The sequence below is a fragment of the Egretta garzetta genome, unplaced genomic scaffold (genome assembly GCF_000687185.1).
Source record: "Egretta garzetta isolate BGI_Z169 unplaced genomic scaffold, ASM68718v1 scaffold524, whole genome shotgun sequence".
NCBI classification, from domain to species: domain Eukaryota; kingdom Metazoa; phylum Chordata; class Aves; order Pelecaniformes; family Ardeidae; genus Egretta; species Egretta garzetta.
The window spans coordinates 1162484-1186507 of NW_009259336.1; the positions used below are offsets into that span (position 1 = coordinate 1162484).

Here is a 24024-nt window from a genome sequence, read left to right on the forward strand (position 1 = left end):
GCAGCCTTCTCTTCTCCAGGCTGAACAAGCCCAACTCTCTCAGCCTGTCCTCATAAGAGAGGTGCTCCAGCCCTCGGATCATTTTTGTACCCCTCCTCTGGACCCGCTCCAACAGTTCCACATCCTTCTTGTGCTGAGGGCTCCAGAGCTGGACACAGTACTCCAGGTGGGGTCTCACCAGAGCAGAGGGGCAGAATCACCTCCCTCGACCTGCTGGCCACGCTTCTCGCGATGCAGCCCAGAGTACAGTTGGCCTTCTGGGCTGCCAATGCACATCGCCGGCTCATGTCCAGCTTTTCATCCACCAGCACCCCAAGTTCCTCTCGGCAGGGCTGCTCTCGATCCTTGCTTCCCCCAGCCTGTACTGATACTGGGGGTTACCCCAACCCAGGTGCAGGACCTTGCACTTGGCCTTGTTGAACCTCATGAGGTTCACACAGGCCCACCTCTCCAGCTGGTCCAGTCTCTTTGGATGACATCCCGTCCTCCTGGCAATGGCAAAATGGGTAAAAAAAAGGGTGAAAAGAAGTGGCCAGTTACAGACTGGGTCAAAACCTTTAATGAGGGAGACCATTCTGCCTAACAGCTGAAGTGAGAGAGTAGGAACCCGAAATAGTTAGGCACTATTCTGAACGTCAGGAAACACTTTTTACTGTGCGAGTGACTGAAGCCCGGTGCAGGTTGCCTGGGGAGGCTGTGCAGTCTCCATCCTTGGAGATATTCAGGAACCATCTGGACACTGTCCTGGAAACTGGCCCTAGGTATCCCTGCTTGAGCACCAGATGGTGTGCAGAGGTCCCTTCCAACCTCAGCTGTTCTGTGATTCTGTCATTTCTTGCTCAACTACTGAGTCACTCCAGCTTCAGCCGATTGCCTTTGGTTCTTTGTCTACTACAAGGGTGTAACTTTGCCTGATTTGCAAGGGTGGGAGGGTTGGTAAGAGACACGTTTCCACAGTGTGCACCACAGGCATTGCTGAAGAGACCACTTATGTCCAGGAGCAGTCTGCCCAACAGCGCTGGCTCCTCTTTGGAAGGACAAACACTCAGTGACCACCAAAATTTGGCTCTTGGAGCCTCGCCCTTTCAACTCCCAACCAAAACCTCACACCACCGGGTTACAGCGCAGTGTGCCAGAGTACGGCGAGCAGGTCTTTCAGCCAAACCTCTCATACGGGTGTGCTTCCCTATTGCAGGCTGGCAAGGAGGAATAGCATCGTAAACCCACGGGTAAAAGTCTGCACCACCAGAGATCCATCCCGGAGGCGGGCAGTCTCCCCAGGTTCAAGGACAACGCTGATGTGATTGTTTCTGCACGTAGAGAGGGGACCATGCTTATCTGACCCAGCAACTCAACGTGTAAAGTTGAAGGTGGTTGCCAGCAGCTCCTCCTCGTCACGCTCTCAGAGAGCCAGTAGTGCCGGGTACGGCGTACCGAATGCCACATGCCGACTTTTCGCTCCAAACGGATCGATCAGTAACAAAGGAAAAGAAAAAAGGGGGAGGGTGGAAGGGATTAGATGACAATTGAGCTGTTGTTTGTGCAAGTGGAAGAAATAACTTTTCAGGAACAGGCCATGGGTCAGGGCAGTGGACAATGTGGGCGTTTGCTGGAGAAGTCAGACTAAACAGGCAGTGATGCGTTTTATACTTACGGCACTGTTGGGAGAAAAAAAACATTAAACACACACAGGACGCTGAGGAAGAACAAACAACTTATTGTGTGGAAAGCAAAAGTGCTTTGGAAGGGCCAGTAGGTCTATCTGATTTTAGAATTCATCAGCAGTTTGAGAGATTCAAGATCTGTTCCAGCACGGCTTTGGTTTAGACGCATCTCTTGATAAGGCTCGGAGGTCTCCAAATCAAATCACTTTGTTTACTTGTTTCTCTGCCTGTAACCATGTAACACTATGGGTTTTATTAGAGAAATGATCGTATCGGTGAAAAGCAAGTGGATGGAAATGCAAGGGAAAATTCACATTTAAGGAGAAATTTCACCGTTAAGGGGCAAAGTACGGCTCCAAGCCTCTGGGTTGACATCCACCGCTGTCCTACAGACCTGCTTGAACATAAAGGAAGCTTCTCTGTGGAACGGTCAGAGAGGAGGGAGAAGCCTGCGGGCCTCGAAACGTCCCTAGGAGCAATCACAAATACCGACCCTCTTCAACTTAAGCACGGGGGTGATGTTTCCAGGGCACCATTGCCCTCCTCCAGTAGCCGTTCCTTTGCTTTACCGGCAGACTGGACGAATCCCCTCTCGGCGGCATGGGTACCTTGGGCATGTTGCACATGACCCGTGCCAGCTTCCCTGCACGCAGGGAAAGGAGGGAGAAAGCAGCAGCGAGAGACAGACACACAACTCCATTTCAAAGTACTTCAGGAACTCAGATTATATAGTAATGCAAACTATTTTTATATCATCCCAGGACATTTTTGTTTATACTGCCGAGTGCTATTTTATTTGTTCCAGCTTTGCCACAGATGCACAAACACTGTGAAAGGAGAAAGAATGTCTACTCTATATGCCGGCTTTTAAAAAATCAGAAAAGCAAGTAAAATCCATTTCTTAAGCAAACATTCCATTAAAAAAATCACTATGTGTTTATAGAAAAGATTTTTTTAACAAAGGTTTAATTCAAAAAAGTTAATAACTGGGTATTCCAGAAGGTTTGAGTCATCCACAGTAATAATTAGGGGGTTTGTTCCATACAAAATGCTTTATTTAACCTTCATGCCTCCATTCAGATAATTATACAAATGCATACATTTAAAGGTTTAAACTCTATTTCCATTCACAGCTCAATTCATAGGAAAGTTGAATACAGAAAAGCAATGCACCAACAAAATATGTCTGAGACACCATTAAAAACGGTAACACTTGTTCATTTAAATCTTTGAGAATAGACTGGAATAATCATCCTCTGACAGAATTTCATTAGGGGACTCCCTTTACATAATCATAGGGCAAAAATCACCATTTTACAGTAAGAGGAAAAAAAGCTCTGAGTATATTTACAATACATACACTATACATAAATACAAGAACAACACTTACATAATATTAATAAACTTATAACATAGGTGTTGCCTAAACACTACATAGTATATAAATGCAGAGGAAACTATTGGGAAATTAGATCTTCAGATGATTACTTTTATTTTTGAAGAAAAGTAATTTTTGCATTTAAAAGCTTTTGAAAAGAAGGCAAAAGAAAAGACTTAAGAAACTAACATGTTTGCTTGCTAGCACTGGTATTTTTATTCCTTTTACGTGTAGGACCTCTATTGACACTATTATCTCTATGGGGTTACCGATAATGACCCTCCCTTTTTGCATCTTATCTAGGAAAAAGATTGAGGTGCCGTACATACTAATTCCATTGCTGTGAAGCTTCAGTCCCAAATTAATCGCTTTGTAAATTAAGGGATGTTTTTTTGTATTTTTACACAGGAGGATCCAATGAACATTCATTGGTACACGCGACGATAACGACCCCATCATTAGGAACGATTTGGGGCCAAAAGCAACCCCGTCCTTAGGATTTCATTCAACTCATGCCAAAGGGGAATTTGTTTCATCCATAAGTGACTTGGCCAGGATGCTATTTTTCATTATTGTTGTTTCTTCCTAAACACAGCTGAAAGAACTTTCCAATTTAATGGTATTTTTGACCCCACATGTTGATAGCAACGTCCAAATCTCTCTCTCACTTGAAGTCTATGAATGCGTGTGTCTCTGTGTGTGGGTTGAAGGTTTTAAGGCTGATGGTGCATGAAACTTAAGGAATTCATTACTATCTCTGTGTATATTCTATTGCAAGTGCAAATGGGAAATATAACTTTTTAGGGACAGACAGCAGGTCAAGAGAGCATACTGTGTAGGTGTTCAGCGGACAGCTTATGTTACCAAGGAAGCAATGTATAGGACGATAAGGAAAGAAATAAACCATGGGGGGTTTTTTATGAAAAATAAGATGCAAATGTAGCAGTGGAAAATAGTTTGAAACCGGAAATGACAACATGAACTCTGAACTGTGAAAAAGATTGGTTCGCCTGTGAAGACTATGGCTCAAACTGTCTTTCCAAAGAGGCTCTTTACATCTAGAAAGGCAGGAACTGGGAGAAAAGCAGTATCTGAACCTACTTCCGCATCCCATGGCCCACACTTAGGACCATACATCAAAGCCAGTCCCCTAGCAGATACTGAACAGACTGTTTTGTAAATGCAGAGGTCAGGTCACAGCATGGAGCGAGGTTTAGCCAGTCAACGTGTGAACCACCATTCACCTCTTCTTCTATAACCAGTGAGCATCTTGGCTCACTGAAACTTCACAGACTGAGCTGGGGAAGATGTTGCAGGTCACACATACGGACGATAGGGCCTCAAATAATTTTTTCAATTCTCATTTTCAAAATACCTAAAATTCACATTCACCATTTTGCTTATCTGGAGGACTGATAAACTGTGTACTGAATAACCTAAAAATTACTGAAAGGGCAACTCAGTTCATTTCATAATTTAAAGCCAGTAAGCACAAGCTGCTATAGAGGTATGCTGGCAATTCAGTAACATTGAGAAAACAACAATTCTTTGTTTTTCAGAAATAAGGGAAAAAAAGCCTGGCTCATTTTGGGATGGGGAAGACAAGGTGCCCTTTCCTATGCAAGAACTAATATATCTAGGGCTGGAGTCAGCCAAACCTCCCAACACTGCAAGTTTCTAAGTGTGCCTCCTTGAAGGGCTGCTGCTCCAGAGCGAGGAACCAAGCCCTCCTCTCCAGCAACAGCTCAGGTGCCAGGTAAGAAATTCATGTTTCCTTTGTCCTTCGGATGACACATTCCCTGGTGCCCTCCCAAAATCCCCAGCATGAATGGAGTTCTTTTAGGTGCTTAATATCCGGAGATTAACATCAGGATGAGAAGAGTCAGTACACACATGTTCTAATGGGCTTATTTCCACCGGTGGCTAACATTTAAAAATAAATTGTTACTACACTGGCAGTCTTGTCACATGATTAACATGTGATGCATAAATGTCTACTTTTTTAATGTAATTCCATGTGCTTTTTTTTTTTTTTTTTGCACCAGCACTTTCTTCTGCATAGGAGCATCTTCGCACACACCCAATCCTGCCTCAGTGAATAAAAGCTGAACGCCTATCCTCCCACCCCAGCAACAACCCACCGATGGCAGCAAAAGCCTAGGCAAAACCTGGAATTTTTCAAATACAAAATTCTGCCTGGATAAATGACAGGTACAAATTTAGAGGATGGAAAGCAATCTTCCTTGGTAAAGGTATTAGGACAACCAGTTACATAGTCATCTCCAATAAATTCGTTTTTAGAAACAGAAGAAGCAAGATGGATGGCATTACACTGCTATTTTAAGAATCCATTAGCAGCAGTTAATTTCTTTTTTTTTACAGACACCTCCCAGATTAATTAAAAAAAAAAAAAAAATTGAGAAAAAAAAGAGTGGAAAAGTCACAGCTGGCTATTTTCTTGTAAGATCAGTTAGTCTATTGATGCAAATGTCTAGGCCACTCAGTATAAAAATCTTACTCCATTTTAGGAATATCAGCTTCTTGTTTGCTATTCAAATAGTCGCTCGACTAACAGCCCCCAATTTTTCACTCATTTGTCCCCAAAGGAAAGAAAAGGTGATATAATTTGTCTACTCCTGAAGTCAGCCAGTTCTAAGATGATATCAAGTACTATGAGCATTACATGGCAAATAGAAAGGAGACAGAAGGTGAACTCTGTGTTTCCAGAGTTCAGTGCAGAGGATTTTTCAAGAGAATCCCCATCCTACCATATACCCTAAAAAAGCTCCATTGGGCTTATTGCTGGTTTTTGGATTATTTCACTAGAGAATACCCTGGATACATGGGCACATCAGACATAAAGTAGGAATAAATTCCCTAAAACACTGCTTGACAATGACCTCCATTCACACCTACTGAGAATCGATATGGATACGAGTCATTTGTAAGCTAAGAGTCCTTTTCTTCTTACAAGCATACGACAGACGATATCTGAGAAAATAACTCAAGTCTCTAACACAAATACTTCAACAGGTGACTATACAAATGGCACTTTGTGTTTGTTTCTGTGCTGCATTATTGTTCTCCAAGTAAAATTTCATTTTCACCTCGCTGTTAACAGAATCCCGTAAGTTATTGCTGTGGAAAAGTATAGGAACATCCCATCAGTTCTAATTACAGGCACTTTCTGTTTTGTCTTTTAAAATAGATTTTAGGCTATCATGCTGAAGCATATGTGCATTTTAAACGTCACAGCTGTCCTGCTACGACTGATTTTTGTTGATGTGCTCCTGCACCTAGAAGACTAAACTCCCCTGGAATCAGCAAAGAGCAGCTGCCTGTTCCAGCTCTGCAACCTTTATTCATGATGCACTGTAGACAGGGAAATAGAAGAAGAAAGAAAATCAAGCGAGAGTTTGCCATTACTGTAATCTGCAGATCACTGTGAAATGCCAGAAGGAAAAAACAAAACAAAACAAAACCCAAGGCCCTTTCATATGGTTTTCATTTTGATTAAGTGGTTTTGTTTTTTTCCTTTATTCAGTCAAAGACATTCTGAGCGTTGACTTACTTGACACTGAAGCACTCAGTACGACTGCGCTGTATCGGGCGCGATCTGTGAAACAGCAAAGAAGTGGCCACTCCATTTTACAGAGAAAACAAGCTCTGACAAAACAGAATATTTTACCTCTTCTGTTTTGTGTTTAAGCTTTGCAAGGCATTCTCTGACCATTTTTCCTGATGAAAACTACGTAATTTTAAAAAATGTACTTCATTTAACCTACTTACACCCCATGTAAAATGGTGAGTTTGAAAATACTTTTTCACTATCACCTATGTTACAGAATATTTAAACTGTTGCAAGTATAGTAAAATACTTTTGATGTATTTTGATTGCTAAAGATGCAGTATCCTTATAGTTACATTTTTGTACTAAAACCTGATTTGCTGTGGAAATCGATCAGAATTTAAGCATTTTTAAGGTACCAATGGGCTTGACTCCATAAGCATAGATTACACAGCAACTGTCGTGCTATAGCGGAACCGTGAAAATATAACAAACCTTTACATTTCTTTGTGCACTTCTCCAGCTATAAATCACAGGCAGAGGCATAATAGAGTAACACGAGCTGGTTTCTTAAGAAGGTAGTATTTTCTTTTATGGTATTTATTCCTAATTCTTCCTTTTCTGATTTTTTTTTCCTCATAAAAACGAACTTGTTTATTACCTGCATATGGGTGGAAGTATGTGGAAGTGCTGGGGTTTATATGCACGGGTGGATGGATGAGCATGTGGGAGTCGGGTGGCTTTACTGAACGATCTTTAGACTTGTCTGCTGTGGAAGATGCAGTTTCACACACTGACCTTTCCAAACCAAAGCTCAAACTGCAAAAATAAGTGGGGTATTAATGGTGAAACTTACTCCGATTTTGAGGTACCCACCTTCAATAAAGGAGAAAGAGATTTTTTCCATTAAACAGCATTTATTATCAGAAGATAAATTTATAAATGGCAACTAGAATACATTTTCAATGTGGCTAATGGAAAACGAGACTTATGATCACTGTTATTCCCATTATTAAAGGGGAGATGTGAGTTTACCCCAAACATCAACATCACTGATGTCATTTTTAACACTGTTAATTTTGTTATACATTACTCCAGCAAATAATCATATATACAAGTCACTCTAAACCTATTTAATTAATTGTGTAAGCATGATAGAGAATAAGGAATACTGCATCTTCATCCCCAAGTATAAACTGCTGTTGCAATGAGCCAATTTTACAGTGCTGAATAAAACAGGTGCTCAAAAAATAATGACAATTTGAAATTTAAAAAGTTCTGTATCAAAGCTGCTTGCTCTTTATGTTTTCCTATAATGCTGGCTACTGAGATTTCCTGACAAATCCATTGGATCCTTTTGGAAACATTTGAAATCTGACACTTTGTGGCATAGTTTCCCTTGTAAGCTGTAATGGGCACAGCGGATATTACCCACCCACCCCTTACTAACACTCAGAAGCATAAATTTCTGTCTTTCCGAAAGAAAGGGACACTGTGTATTTGTCTCTCCCAACTGCTCAATTAAGAAGGACCTACTGTGTTGTGTCAAGATGAGATCTGGTATTTCTGCACGCTACATATGATGTAAGCCTTCGCCACGGTTATGAAATGTCACAGACCTGTGGTGGGATAACCAGGATTTTTGAGGAAACTACCCTGGAGCAATCGCCCTCGGTCTTTGCACAAGCACAGAAGTTTGGTGGGTCTGAACCACAGCCAAGGTGGTGGTGGACCATGATGGAAGGACACCCTGAGAATCTGGGGGACATCAGCTCCACATCCAAACACCCTCCTCCCACAGAGTAACTTCTCTTGAAATACTTCTGAAGGGGAAAACAAACCAGAAAGCAACCTCACAGAGTATTTGGGCCAACGCCTGTGGGCGCTGGTACAAATGAGAAACTTGCCAAGAACCAGACTGGGTACTTGAAACCCAGTGGTGGACTACTACTGCTGGCTGCCTAAGTTGTGTGCCCTTACTTGTATGCCAAAAAGGTTGATGATGTACTTCCTGATGGTGAAATAAGAAAATTTAGCATAGGCTCCTTTACCTTTTGGCTTCATTCTGTTACCATTGACACACTCTGTGCCTGTACCCCTTGACGTGAGTGCTGCTTTATCCTTGTATCACTCTGGGGTTCCGTGAATAAAACCAGACCCCTCGTTCTGTTGCAGTGTTTCCTATGCATAAAGTAATGGGCAAACACCTGAAAGACAAGGGATGCACACAGACCAACCTCGGCCTTGGGAAATCAGCCTCCCCAGGGCCTGGGATACGTATGCTCCTCCTCAGGGCAGTTCAGAGCTGAATGCTGACATTTAAGGCCTCTCAGTTTCTCTCGGCGGAGTTTTTCCTCTCTTCACTGACTACAGAGGAAGTCCAAAGAGGACACTGGTCTCTCCCAGTTATGCCCTGCCTTTGTGAATAACATCACAGACGATCTCTCTTACTGCTCCTCTTGTATGCTAACAGAATGGCCTTAAGAGCTTCTGGTCAAATAAACTTAATTTTCCATGGGAGAAAAAAATCACAGCTCCTGAAAGGAATTTTGTATGCCATCGGTTCTTCAACTGAATTACTGCTATTCAAGTTATTAGTCAGTGAAATGTTCTTGGGCAGGAAAATGTTTTTATCACCCTAGATGCTGAGAATGACAGATCCATTTAAGGGGATGACACTGAAGTACATAAAAGACAGACCTCAGACGTAATCCATGAACCACCTCACACACAACACTGACAACCAGTTTTTTAAACCAACGGCAGTAATGCTGCTGGTAAAGACCCAGTTCTGCTGCCCCGCAGTGCCCCATGGACTATCTGGAAGCCCTGATCAGTCCCAGCCTTTTCATGCTTTGCACGGACACTTAGCGCCTCTGCTTCATTTCTGATTTGGAGCCGGATACTGAAACGTTGCTGAACTTTGTGGAAGCTGATTACCGACGCAGTCAGTGGGAATGGACAGAGGCATTTTTCCCACAATGGCTGTGAATAACTTGTCTTGGGTTTCCCTGCTGACCACTTGGCAGAGGAGAGCCTGAGCTTTAACAGTATTGAAGTTCTTCTTTCAGAGAGCTGATAAACGATCCGGTACCGGGGAATATTAAGAATGTATTTAAAGACAATCAAACTCTGGGGCCTGTGAATACTGTTATAAAGTATTATCCCAGTCATACTAATCCTCGATTAACCGCAACTGCTTTCAGTATTTGTATGGGTATTCTGTGCTGGTTTTTCTTTAAGATTACCTCGATTTCAGAATCTCCCCCACATTACGATGGTTACTTCAGGAATCAGAAACTAATTCAGATTGGTCAAACATTTAAAAATGAACAAGTGGCGTCGCAAGTTTAATCTGTGCAATTCCTGGAACCAAATATTCATAATTAAATGTGTTGCAAAAGACCTTTATGTACACATCTTTTCTCTCTAAGCTATAAAAATCTCAACACTTAAAAAAATCTTGCCAAGCCTCCTCTTTGTCAGGTTTAGCTGAATAGGCAGATCCTTGTGAGGAAAGAAAACAGAAAAAACACTATTCTGTTTGCATGAACAATTGATGGCTAAGAGTTTCTCTCTTTCCTTTCTCTCTTTCCTACATAATTCAATTAATACAAATTGGTTCACAATTATAGGGCTGTATGGGAATGATCAAGAATTTCCTTTTATTTAATCTGAAAAGGCTTGGATTGAAAATCCCAGCAGGGGCAGCCACTGGTACCCATATAAAGGGCCATTTATATCATACTAGACAGCTGGCAAAATCTTGTTATTACCTAACTCCCAGGGAGAAACCTAATGTCTTGCAGAGCACCACTGCAGAACCATTTTGCCTTCCTCCTTATGGTTCATCCACTGACTCCTCAATGATCAGCTCTTTCCTTTATCTATCTTGCTTTCCAGACGCAAGTATTATGTTGAAGGAAATGGAAGTACTTTATTGTGGTACCTAGCAGGTCAGTGAAAGCATCAGAAAGATTAACTTAAATGATCTTATGTCCTATTTCTGCATACCCTCCTCCCCGCTCCTGCTGGTGTGAAGTAAATTATTGTCTCAAAAGCCATTTTACTCATTATTGCTTCTTCTCTGCAAGAGATGCAGCCGTTTCTTCTCTGTTTTGCTTGCTGGTACATTCAATTCCATTCCATTTCATGAATGGCTACAGCACTAACCTGGGTACCAGCGAGTATAAGATCTGACTATTTCCCTATGTTCAAACACTGGTCGTGGGGAAGAGGATACCTGCATGAAAGAAAACTGCACTTTGAGAATGGGGTAGTAGTTTTTAGACGGCCTCTTTCTATACAAATCAGAAAATGGTTCTAAATAAGTCCATGGTAAAATACAGATACTTAATATTGTACTTTCAGCAGAGATGCTGCTGCCCCTTGTTTATTTTACAGACTTCAACAACAACAACAACAAAAGAAAAGAAAGGAAAAAAAAAAGATGAAAGAAAAAGGTTAAATGGCTGGTGTCCTCTAGGGCATAATGAAAAATTGTGGTACAGTATTAAAATGCCACCATCATTATTGCAGAAGTCTGCTTAAGTGACCCTTCAGCTCCGACAGTGGGACCTCTCCAGCAGGATCTTCTTGCCTACTCACACGCAGCTTGTCTGTAGCACAACTCGGGTGCAATGCTGACACCGGCCAGATGGTATTCAAAACAAGGGGAAAAGATGGGATAATAAAGGTCTAGAGGTCTTGGCTCTCATCATTATCGTCATCATCATCATCATCGGTTTGTCGTATCTAATCCTCCAATCAGCAGTGATTTTTCAGGAACAAAATGTCCGACAGCTGAGAAAACATAGAAGCTATAAACATTTTTTGTCAAAGGATGCAGCATGTAAAATAATGCCCATTCCTGTAGCATTTTGGCTGCTGTTTCCCAGGTGATTGTGATGACACTTTCAGGGGGTAGCCATGCTGAGGGGCAGACAGGGTTAACTTCAGATGGCGAGGAGAAGAGTGGCACTTCTTTTCCTGCTTTTTTTTTTTTTTTTTTTTAAATTTCTGTTGTTTTTTTTTGTTACGGACATCAGGGAAAGCCCTGCCTGTTAACACTGTAGAAGGGGATTCAGCCCTGCTGAATTCACTCCGGGTAGTTAAGAGACCCAGCTCTTAAACTCGGCTGGAACACGTAGCGTTTCTCAAACCAGCATGTGCCTGCGGCGGTGGAGCGCCAAGTGATCTGAGCGGGAAAAGCTGCGGTCACAGTCTGCACACTTGAATGGCTTCACTCCCGTGTGCTTGCGGTAATGCCTCGTCAGTTCGTCGGAGCGAGCAAACTTCCAGGTGCAGCCTTCCCAGGTACATTTGTAGGGTTTTTCTCCTGGGAGAGACAAAAGAAAGAGGGGAGGGGGGGAAAAACAGGTGGTGACTTTCCCCTTGTTGCTCTTAATCCCCGCAACCCCCTCTGCACACTTCCCATGAACACCCACTGCCTAGGGGTTGCTTTAGGCCAAATTACACAATTACGAGGTACCAAATCTGCTGAATATAAGGAAAGGGCCTTGAGATTTATCATTCCTGTGGCATTCACATGACTAAGAAAATCAACAGGATTAAGGCAACAATATAGATCCTACCTTGCAGGGGTGATGCGGGGATTAACAGCAGGACAAAGGGCTGTGTAATTATTCTCATGATTACTATACAAGTTTGCTACCCTCATCTCGTCAGGCTACACTTTCTCCCAAAATAGCCAGATTGCCCGATATTTCAGCAGTTTATCACATGCTGCCACAGTCTTCCAATTATTTTTATGAAGATCATGAAGGTTTCTAATTATTTGTGTAAACAACACTGCAGGACATTTCTTAACAAGCTGGTAAAAATGAACTACGATTTCCCAATTAAACAGAAAAATTCAATCTGCAAAACGTCCTCTTTATTTATTGTACTTACTTTCAGTAAAATTAATTTTGTGTCTAAGAAGTTACCAGGAATGGTGTACAATTTTTAGATGTACTCAGCCGCGGGACTTGCACAACGCTGTTGATAAATACCCATTTACTTCAGTGAGATCAGGCTTGGGCTAAGTGTAGATTTTCGGAAAATCCCACCCTCTGCTTTTTATTTAAGCACGATGCATGACCCATGTTCTGTGTCGCATCACGTCAGAGGAGAAGATAAATCTGGATTTTGTGCTTTCATAAAGCAAATGGTTATAAAACCCCATTTTTGCCATGTTTGCAGGCCGTACTTATCTGTGATTTCTATCACCAGCCCTCAATGACTACATGTTAAATGCTCTTGGCAGTCACCTTGATCCCACAGTCAAGCACGCACCAAAACTGAGGAAGGGAAACTGTGTGAGGTCTGTACATATCTTCCTTCGTTGTGTCAAAAATAGTTTTTTATCTCCTCTTCTGAAACCAGCTAATCACAGCCAGGACAACAAAAGAGCATCTCTGCAACAACTGTTTCCTTCGTCAGGCACAATCATTCCTCAGTTATTTATTATCTCTTGTCAATCACGAGCAGCTTGCAAGAAACTGTTTCAATTACATGAACCAGTGACACAACACTTGCTTTGTCGTAAGCGGCACCTCCCTCCACGTGTCCCTTCAAACGTCAATAAATGCTTTGCTGAGAGCCCTTGGTTTCAAAAAAAAATTCCTGAGCAAGAATATCACCACAAAGATCAAACAGCCCTGAAAAGTCCAGCTGAAATGCCCATGGGTGCCTCTGTAAGGAAATCGGATGCTGTACAGGCACGTCAGCAGGGTTGTCAGCAACATTTGAGCTCCTTGGTCTGGTACCTTCTGTGCACCATCTGGGCTGTGCTGCAGTTTTGATGTCAGACGGGGGTGGGAAACAGTTGCTGCGAGGGGAACCCAGCAATCCAGGCTCTGAGGTGACCACAGCCCATAGCTGCACCAGCAGCAACCTAGCCTAGATAATTTTACAGTCCTCGGCCAAGGACAAAGCACCGAATAGCATTCATTGCCCCTGGGCAGCCGCAGCACTGGGCGCCTGGAATCCGGCAGCTGCCATGAGCTGGTTGGGCACAGGCTACACGTCAGATGGTGGGTTGCACGCTCTTGCCAATGACAAAGTGCTACAAAACGTGTTCAGATTCACCACCAAACTGTCTTACATACATACCCTTGCCACAAACAGTTGCTGCGGAGCACCAGACAAATATAGCAGTCTCCACACTTGACTTGGCAGGTCTATGTCCCAACAGCCTCCTCACACCACATCAGCAGCTTCTAAGTGGAGCACTCTCCCTGTCCATCCTCCATGTACTTTTAAACTCTCTTTTTGTTCAGACTCTGGATACTGCCCTGGTTGGTTTCTTTGACCACAGAGACTTCCAGAGCAGAACAAGGAGGTATTTCCTAAGCTTTGGATCGTTATTTAAAAGCAGCTGAAATGCTAAGTCTCTCCCTGCCCCAAGATCCTTCCCCTGCAATGGCCTCTTTGGTACACAGGCTCCCAGCTCTTCTTTCCCTTGACAGAAGACAAATGGAGAACCCGATCAGGGAGGGATGGTTGGTGAAAGGGAAATACTAGGAATAGTTTCTTCGTCCATTAAAACAGTATCACTTTGGGTAAGAAACAAAAGTCAGCTGATGAAAGGACGTGAGTGCAGATCACTCGGCTGGAGTTCCCAGGTGTTGCTTCCAGCCTCCCTCCTCAATGAGTCCTTGCTTACCCAGCCCCTATAGAGCTATGTGAGAGAGACAGGACTGACCACATTCCTCTCAAGCTATTTACACCACTGAAGGAAAATTGCTCTTACAAGCTCAACCTAGGAAGACCTTTCATTAGTTTCAACTAAATATATGCGTATAGCGTAAGAAGGAAAAAACCAGGCAAAGTAGCATTACTCTGAAGATATTCATTCACATGTACCTTAACAAAGCCACTGTAAAGAAAACTGTGAAAGATAAGCTTTTTCATTAAGATTAATCAAAAACATTGTAGCCCAAACTAATTTTTAGGGGAAGAATAACAACATGACTTTTCTGTTAAACACCCACATTATCTGTGGATGGACAGGTGTTAAAAAAAAAAAAAAAGTTCTTCTTCCTAGGCGATAATACACTAACTGTCAGCCTTTTGTTTGGTAACATCCCAGACATGAAGAGTGACCACTGCATCTGTAAGAACTACAGTAAAAGCCAGAAGATCCAGGAGTTCAAAGGATGGAGAAAGGACCAGCAGGAGCAGAACTGCTAGAGGATGGGAAGCAGGTGTCAGGTACCACACCCCAGCTTTGGCTGATGAGCCTGGGCACTCACAGCTGAAATTCTCAGTACAATCAACAGAGAGAAGCAGGACCTCAGCAGGGCAACCCAGAAAGCGGCGAGTGAGGAGGCTGGACAAAACTAGTTCCTTAATTGGAAGAAACTAGCCCCAGTGCTTATATATATATTGCCATTTCAAGACTGGATTGCAGTTGAGTTGAAGTCAAATACTCAACTGTTTTGACTCAGACACTTCTGCCTCTCTGCGAGCACTTGAGCTTAAGTGTCTAAGAAACTCTCGGGTTCAAAGTGTGGGCACATTTCGGCTCCTTCGATGGCTCGACAGCTGCTGGAGCATGGACTGCAGAGTTACTGTCATGCACCCAGACACTCAAAGTCTCATTCAGCTCTAAGGAGCAAAAGCAGGCTGTGTGAGCCTTGCCCGGGTAGTGGAAGCATGGGAGTGAAGGAGAAGACAAAATAGTGGACAGTTTTTGGAAAATGGTGGTAAAGCATGCTGCAGAAAGAGACCAAGAACCTGTGGTAATTAACATGAGGAGAAAAAGAAAACTGGAAGAAGATAAAGCCCTGTTAGCTAGTTCTATCTTCTGATTCTGTAAGGTTTTAGACTTAGAAGCTACCCCTTTAAAAATAAATGCCTGAAGCTGTGAACATTTTCACAGGAGCTGACCCTCTACTCTTGCACATGCCTTTGAGACCTCTATTATTTTGTCCCAAAACCAGACAAAAAGATCCCAAAATGAGAAAAATTGTACTCTGATGCTGTTCTGCAGCTCTGTCTTGCAATACATGGACAGTGAACAATATGCTATGACAGGCATTTACACGGATCAAGAGGGTCCCTGGAGCATGAAAAGGTTCTTCTAGACAGTTCCCTGTAGAAAATCTGTATTTTCTATTGTTTGGCAAAGTTAATTATGAAGTTTTAAAGGTATGACTCAATGCCCCAAATGGAACTAGTCATTTTTTTAATCTTCTATTAACAAAACATCTATTTTTAAGAGCCCTCCAAAACTTTGCCTTTTGTAGTCCAAATGCCACAATCCAAATTAGTTTAATTACTTTTACCATATTATTTTTCCTACCCTACCATGACTCCTCTCACTTAAGCACTTAAGAACATACTTACAGCAGTTACTCATTAAATCTCCCTAAACTCCAGCAGATAATGAATTAATAATGCCGAATAATGACCACTGTTCAGCCAATCCTTCCAAAATTTTCCATCCTCCCCACAGCCCAACATCTGCCTTCCCATATCCTTATTCATGTATTCTAACATCCAGAAGGATCATTCACCCGCAGAAATAAATCTCTCTCAAACTTTTACTGTACAACCCGATGCCATTCACGTATTTCTTAAAAAAAACCCCTATGTGGGTACCAGGCAGGAGACCATGCCATGTAACAGATGAAGGCACCGGGGTCTGTTCTACCCCAGGGAGAATTTCCCATGTGGTACGTTCCTCAGCAGTTATCTTCTGCCCATCACCTAGCTGGCATCACGGTATTTGATGCCAGATGCTTCAAAGGCAGGCACCACAAAACCGCCGTGTAAATAGCTATGGGTCATCCTGCCAGTGGGGAAACTGCTTGGGAACTCCAGGGAACAGAGGCAGGCTTACGTTCCCTAGGCAAGGAAGTTTATTTACTGCAATTGCAGATGCCCTACGTACTCCCTGCACACTTGCAGTTCCTTTCATTTGTGTATTATTTAAGCTTCATTTATTCATCAGTTTAGCAGGCTCTTGGCAACCATGTCATTAAGTAACAATGATGTAACACCGTCTACAATCAGGACAGAGAAGATCCCAGTGATTGAGTTCTGAACCAATTTCCTTCTCTGGCATAAACTCACCTCTCTCTCTGATATTACAGGTGAGTGCCACCTCCTTTCTTATTTTGTCCTCTTCAGACATTCCCATCTATCCAATTTTTCTGCACATGGAATTCTCACCATGACTTCCGAGTTAATACACCAATTCTCTGTAGCCCCTTCCTGCAACAGTACTCAGCATTTTGAAATACCTGTAACATTTTTATTCTAAATAAGAGTCGACTAGAAAACACACATAAGGGACTGTTGAAGGGTACAGGCTTAGCCACCTAATCAGATTTTTCTGTACCTAAGCTTTCATCACCCTATGAGAGAGTCACAAGCTGAAATTCCACTTTTAAGAAGGACAAAGTTAGAAAAGCACTTGGAAACGAAACTTGGGTTATCGTTTCCAAACTGTGAGGGTGGGAGCATAGGGGAGATGCCGTCCCTCACTCCATTCACAAAATACAATGTTTTTGAGTCAAACTTGCATGGTTTACTAGGTGGCACCTGCCCAGCCCTGCTATCTACAGACACATCTTTATACACTCAGTTTCTACTGCCATTACTCTTGGAGGAGCATTCCCCACATAAAACCAGAGTGAGGTCCTAAGGAGAAAACAAATAATCCAGCACAGATGCCTCTGCCTACGTTTGATGATGTTAAATCTTCTAGTCAAAGTCAACAGCTCTGCAGCTTGGCAGGATTGAGGACATCTCCTGGTGGTTCCTGGTTTGGTTTCTGCTACAGGATATTATGCAATATATACAAGGTGTTGTATTTATGTCAGCTGGTTTCAGCTCCCACGTAAACACCAGAATCGTTCTGAAACATATGGGACAGTCACACTGCACCCATACTGATAGGACTCTGGAAGGGGAAATAAAAAATTGAAAACGAAATGATGGCTAATTGGATTTTGCATTTCTACTAAAAATAAGCAATTTTGGGCAGAAAATAATATTTTTAATGCAAAAACACTGATAATGAGCAGCCTCAGGCACTCCTAGAGGAAGAGGGCAGCTCAGCTTTTAGACAGAGGGGAAAGGGAAAAATGACAACTCTTAATGTTTTAGTATGATGTTTTTATTAGTACAATTTTTTTAATGAAAAAACATCAGAGCACTTATAAAGCACTTTCCAACTTCAAAGTGCCTTACAAAGCTTTTTTTAAAATGTAATCCTTCATAAAAGTCTGTCCTTGTAAAAGCACTGTGTAACAAATATCGTGTCCATTCTGCAGGTAGGAAAACCAACACAGTGAGCATCAGCGACCTTCCCAAAACTGCAGAGGAAGTGAACAGCAATGCTATGACTCAGATATTAGGAACATCTTACTGTCTGTAATGAAACTGCTAGATCTCAGTTTCATCCCTTTAAAAGTTTGAAATATTTTTGACAATTTTGATGCAAAAATCCAATTCAGTTATTTAGATGTCTTTCTAAAGGTCATTTGGGATCTCTGATTTCAAGTCACTGATTCACTGTATCTTGTTGGTGAACATAGTGAATTTGACTTTTGTGTTTCAGTATTGTCAAAATATGCAAATAAAATGTCTTTCTGGGAAGAGATTAAAGTTTCATATCAGTTGAGCAAGTCTGGGAAAACAATTTCTACAAGCAGAACAGGACATACTGTGCTGTGTGTGACACGTCTTGAAATTCAGGTTTTTTATTCCATGTTCTCAGCCTGACTTAGGCAAAGCACAGGGACATGGTTTCTTCATGTGAAAAATGGAAACAAAACAATTTATTTGACTCAAAACCACAGTGACAACCTCCACTCTAAAGCAAGAGAAAGAACTTCATCACACTTCTGGCAGCTCTTGAACCAATTATTTACAAGCTCTACTTCTGATAATTCAGGTGCGAGTCCTTTTCCCACATCACAACACACAACTATCTTTTCATTTCACTGCACTGCTGAGCTTGGGTCCTGTTTGCCAGCCTGGCCCTTCTTCTCACTCCCTGTGCAAGCCCAGCACTAGTTCAGCAACCTTATCTTTCCTGCTATTGCCCCACATGCCCCTCTAGATATACAGCTGCCTCCATCTGCTGCTATTTTAATACAAATCCCAGCAAAAAAGCCTTTGTGATGAGACTCACAAAATTCAGTTCTCCATAATTTAAGCAGGCAAAGCCATTACATTGGTCTCAGCCCTATTATGTCACTGCACGCACAGGAGAGAAACGAAGAGGGGGAAGCCAAGAAACTTCTCTTCCACACTTCATCTTTTTGGGCTTCCACACACAGACTTTGCCCCATGATGGGACCTATCTACTACTATGTGAGATGCAAATGAATTAACGCTCTGGGACAAGGATTAGTTACGTACGTTGCCAAGGGCATTGCTGTGTAAAATGATAAATTTTAATTCCCGTGCAAACAGAAAAAATAAAATTTTTGGAAACGTAAAAGGCCTCTTCCTGTGCACCTGAATCCAGGAACCAGACCAAATCCCAACAGTAGATGACAAATAGCATTTTATTAACCTTCCTGATAATTTTTTCCTGCATGATGTGGTACATATGTAAAGATTTAGGTGTATGTTAAGTGCATATATATACACTTAAACCTGAAGTTTCCTCCTTCCCTCCAGTCACAGCAAAATCAAATCTCCACTGCCATGGGGAAGGCTGAGATTCTTCCTTTTACAGCAGCCTTCACTCACAAAGGGGTTTGGGAAAGGTGATGCAACAGATCCGTGCTTCCATCATCAGCCAACTGCATGGAGGGTGCCAGCAGATCTGCACACCATGTTTAACTGGGGTGCTGCAGGCCTGGGTTTTAGCCTGGCCTCCTCAAATAAAACACCTTTCCTTCATTGTGGCCCATAACTGCAAGGGAGATGACAGACAAGTGACACTTCCCTTTCCATCTGCCTCCGATTCCGCTAGCGTAACCCCTCTTGGATGCTCCAGGGATTGCTCCACCATGTTCATCAAGAGCAATAACTGATGTTTCTCAGTATAAAAGTTAAAACCTTCCACTACCTGTAAAAAAATGAAACAACAAACCAACCCTCAAAGAAATAAACAAATAAAAAACAACAAAAAGGCTCCAAGGGATGAGCTTCGTCTCGCTCAGTTTTGCACAACCGATAATTTGTTGTTTGCACTGTGCTAGAAGTCAGGCTCAAGCAGAGGCTGGGACCCTGGTGTGCTGGGCTGCCTGCAGAAACAGAGCATTAAAAAACCCACCTCCCATTTAAGTAAATGAGCTGTGCATGGAATTAAACTGCCCAAATGAAGACACCCCAATTTTTATCACCATCAAAAGCAGAATAAATATATACGATACTAAAGAAAAATATTAACTGACAAAAGTACACATCACAAGGGAAAAGAACATTAGAGTTAATGTGACCAAGATACCACTACGTTTCATATCCTACATGGAGAAAACACTGAAGTGCAGAAAACAACCCCTCGTCCTACACAGCTGTCATCTGATCTTTTTCCTTTCCCACAAAACAAGAAGGTTTTGTAAAATTTCCCTGGTTTCCTACCTACTTATTTGCAAAAAGTGATGGTTGAAAACACTAGCCTTCAGGCTCTACCTCTTGTTTCCTTTTAGCCCCGGAAAAAAGAAAGCAGAAAAAAAGAACACCTGAATAAAACATTAAAACAAAGGCTTTTGTAAAGCTTACTTGCAGTTTTGAGCATGTTCCCATCAAAGGCTGCCCTGAAAAGGACAGGGCAGGCACGAGCAACTCCAGACACACTTCCTGAAAGACACGGGGTATCACCAGTAATGGGCATTTCAATAGCGAGTTGCTATCCTGTTCCCTCTGTCAGGGACTGAGTGGGCTGCAAGAGTTAACATCCTTGGAAACCCTCTAGTCTGTTATTTACTCCTCCAGGTAACATCTGGGAAAGCATTTTGGAGGGAATGGGAGTAGAGAGGGCTTCCTCGCCTTCATGCCACTGCAGGGCTACACATGGTAGACCACAATCATGCCTGAGACCTTAGATGAACTGCAGTTCTTTGGAGGTAAGAATATTAAGTACTAAATGGTTTGCTCAGAGAAAATTTTATTCTGCATAATGAAATCATCATTATTCCCTCGTGCCACACACAGACAAAACACATATGCACCCCATATTTACAAAGTCAAGGGGCACTGTTGCAAATATTTTTCATAACCTAGAGACTGAAAGCAATCACAGGCGCAATTAGACTTGCTTTCCCATCAAAGTGCCTTGGAATAACCACGTGGGCACTCTTCCATATCGGCACAGCATCAGACCTACAATGCAGAGGAATGACTCCCCGTGTGTAAGGTGAATTCAGAGCTTGCAAAATGTGCCAGAAATGAAATCATTTAACTTTCCACAGAGCAGCTATTGGAAGAGAACTGGATGTACAAGCTCCTTGCGGTATGGACACCTGCCCGTAAGTAGCTGGACTCAGACAACTATCTTGCTACATCCAGAGGTTCCCATTTCTGAACATCACCTGACTAGGCTGTGGTGGCATTGGTGAGTCTGCCTTTATACCCTGGTACGTATTGCCCCAGCAGACATCTGCTTTTAAATATATTTCTGTCCTGAAATCTGAACCCAGTCACATCAATGGGAATAGGCTGAGGGTTCTGCAGCCCCGTTTATTAAATAATCTGTTCATCTTCTAAACAGAAACTCCATGAAGAAAGAGCAGAAAAGCTAGAAGTGAAGAATTCCATGAAATACACTGGTTTCCACATTGGAAAGCTCTACTGTTTATTGAAACTGGCAGTAAATTTTAAACGCTAAAAGAAAGTATTTCTTAAAAAATAAAAGCATCACCCAATACAAATAGAAACTCCTATTTTACTTAAAGAAAATTAATTTTTAAATTGGCTTTGTTTATTTAAATTCCCAGTTTCTGGAACAGCATGTAAACCTGCTGTTGCAGCTCTTTTCACCCAACAAATTTACGTGGAGGAGGGAGAGCTCTGGGATAAGGGCCTGGGGAGCACGTAGGACATGAGAAAGGAAAGCCGGGCTTTTGAAGAGCAAGTCTGGACGGTAGGTGATAAAGCGGTGTTAATTTTTAAGTAGGCCAAAACTCTACACAGTTCAAGTCAAATCCAGAAGGATTACTTAAAAAATGTTGCTTCCTCCCAATATTTGCCTAGAGAAGGGATTACAAACCTGTAAATATCTCTCTGGAACTTATAGCTAGCAAAAGGCATTAAACAGAACTTAAGAAAACAACAGGTAATGAATGGAGTTTTAAAACCTACAGAGCAAAAATAACTTTTTTAGTGCTCCGACTTCTTGAGTCCACTCTGAAATTGCTCAAAGGAAAATGTGAACAAAGACTAATGACAGGGGCCCTTTCATATTAAAATAATATATGGAGCAACAGTGAGTGAGAGGAATGCAATGTTTGAAAAAGCACAGACTAAATAAAACACCCATGTACTCACTAGCTCTCTCTCTTCTAGGGTGATGTCTCAACCCAGCTATAAAGGAACATCTCAGGGAGGAAATGCTGTCATTTTCTCAGGTACAAAACCACATTTCTGAGATGTTTACTGTCTCCATGTAATGCTGCGAAGACCCCCTGACACTGACAAATAGGCTTCATTACGTCTGTGGCAAAGGTATTTGCTCTCATCTCTCAGGAATGATATAGGCGTTGATCAAGGACAAAGCACCAACACTAAAAAATTCATTTGGCCTGGGGGCTATATTCAGCCTGCCTCTGTAAGTGCCTAATGCAGCCACCACATCTTCTGCAGCAGCGGCCCTGAGGAGAGTGATCTGGGCCCAGTGGTGGTTGGGGCTGAGGGATGAAAAGCAGCAGTTGCAGCCCAGAATCTGAGCCCCACAGAAGGTGCTCTGGTTACAGCCCTTGCGTTCCTCCATTCCTTGGAGCCAGGAGCAAAGCCATGGCTGTGGCTGTATGATGCCCTATGCTCAAGGACTAAATCCATTCCCTCTTCATGCCCACTGGAAAGTCCCAGGTTTTTGCTGCCATTGACCCCTCTGCCATGTTCCTCCAGAAATTAGTAACTACTGACTGAAATAAGGTTGCACAGAAATACAGAATGCCGATTACTCCTACAATAAAAGAAAATCCTATGGACGTGAGAGACAGGGAACAATCTCTTCTGTGTCAGATGCTGTAAAATTACGTTTCACATAACCTTAAGACAGGCATCTTCTTTATTGACTTATTCACAGGATGATTCATACAACGTTTTAAACTCCTTGGGCTTCTCCATATGTAGGAGGGTAGCCACAATGAGCTACAACTGGCTTTAGCTGCGAGCAACTTCAGATGTGAAATCCAAGACAAATCAAATTTCCTTTTAAATGACTATGTAGTTGGTTAGACTTCTCAGGTCACAGTCCCCATGCCAGGCACCGCTTTGGGACACGTTCACACCACCCAGTGTATTCTTCATACTTAGAAAAAAGAGAAGAACTTTAAATCTCCTCCACATGTACTATCCATTATATATGTTTCAAGTCTCTGTGTTCTTTACCAGGCCCCCTAAGAGACAGCATAATTTGCCTCTTCCATTTACATAATATGCCTCAAATTTACATGCTCTCCCTATTTAAGAGGAGACAGATGATGTCTATGAAAACTGGATCATATTATGCAAAGGTTGGGTTTGGTGCCGGTAGGCCTGCGATTCAGGTTAAAACAGAATATTGCACGCTAAGGTTTGCAGACCAAGTAGCCTGTGGATGAAAAGTGAAAGTAGCTTTTAGCTATGTGGTTGGCCAGTGGGACAGTTTGTCCATGACCGGGTGCACAACCACATGTGTGTCCTGGGACATCGCCCACACCCAGCAGCCACTGCCCACTATTAACAAGGCAACTGAGATTCCTATGAACAAAAAAGGGTCTGGTTTTTGTTTTCACTTTCTAGTGTCTCCTTTGCACCCTTAAGGCAGCTAGCCCAAAAGGTCCTGGATGTTTGTTCTTGTTTTCCCTCTTCTCTCTCCCTAAAACAGACTCCCCTGAACTCTCATTTTTCCAGTCACTCCCTTTACCCACAACTAATAAGCTGATTGAAGCTATAATGATATATACATTAAATGTATTATTTCATCTGAGACTTTACTCCATTGCATTTGACCTGATAAATGGCCTGACTGCATGGCTTTGTCCTGCCACCTTCACTGTTATCTAGCTCAGAAACTTAGTTTCATTACAGTTACAGATGACTGAAAAATAATGACAAGTCAAGAGAAATTTTGCAGGGAAATTGCAAACAATTCTGACTACTTTGCAGCTTTCCACTGACATTTCAGAAACATCCAGTCAACTAGAGAGGAGGTCAAGATGTGTGTCCTCAGTTTTATGGCATAAAAATATCTGCCTGCTTTTTGCCAAAATAATGAAATTATTTATTGCATTTTACGG

At 42.3% G+C, this 24024-nt stretch overlaps 1 protein-coding gene across 2 annotated transcripts in view; it reads right to left on the reverse strand.

Annotated features, from left to right (window-relative positions):
* Nucleotides 1-11706: 11706 nt before the first annotated feature.
* Nucleotides 11707-24024, reverse strand: part of KLF12 (Kruppel like factor 12) — a 174229-nt gene continuing 161911 nt past the window's right edge. For both annotated transcript variants that reach the window (XM_035892375.1, XM_035892374.1), the window contains one exon: nucleotides 11707-11948. In XM_035892375.1, coding sequence (XP_035748268.1) covers nucleotides 11767-11948 — 182 coding nt within the window. In that variant the 3' untranslated portion in view covers nucleotides 11707-11766. The remainder of the gene's footprint in view (nucleotides 11949-24024) is intronic.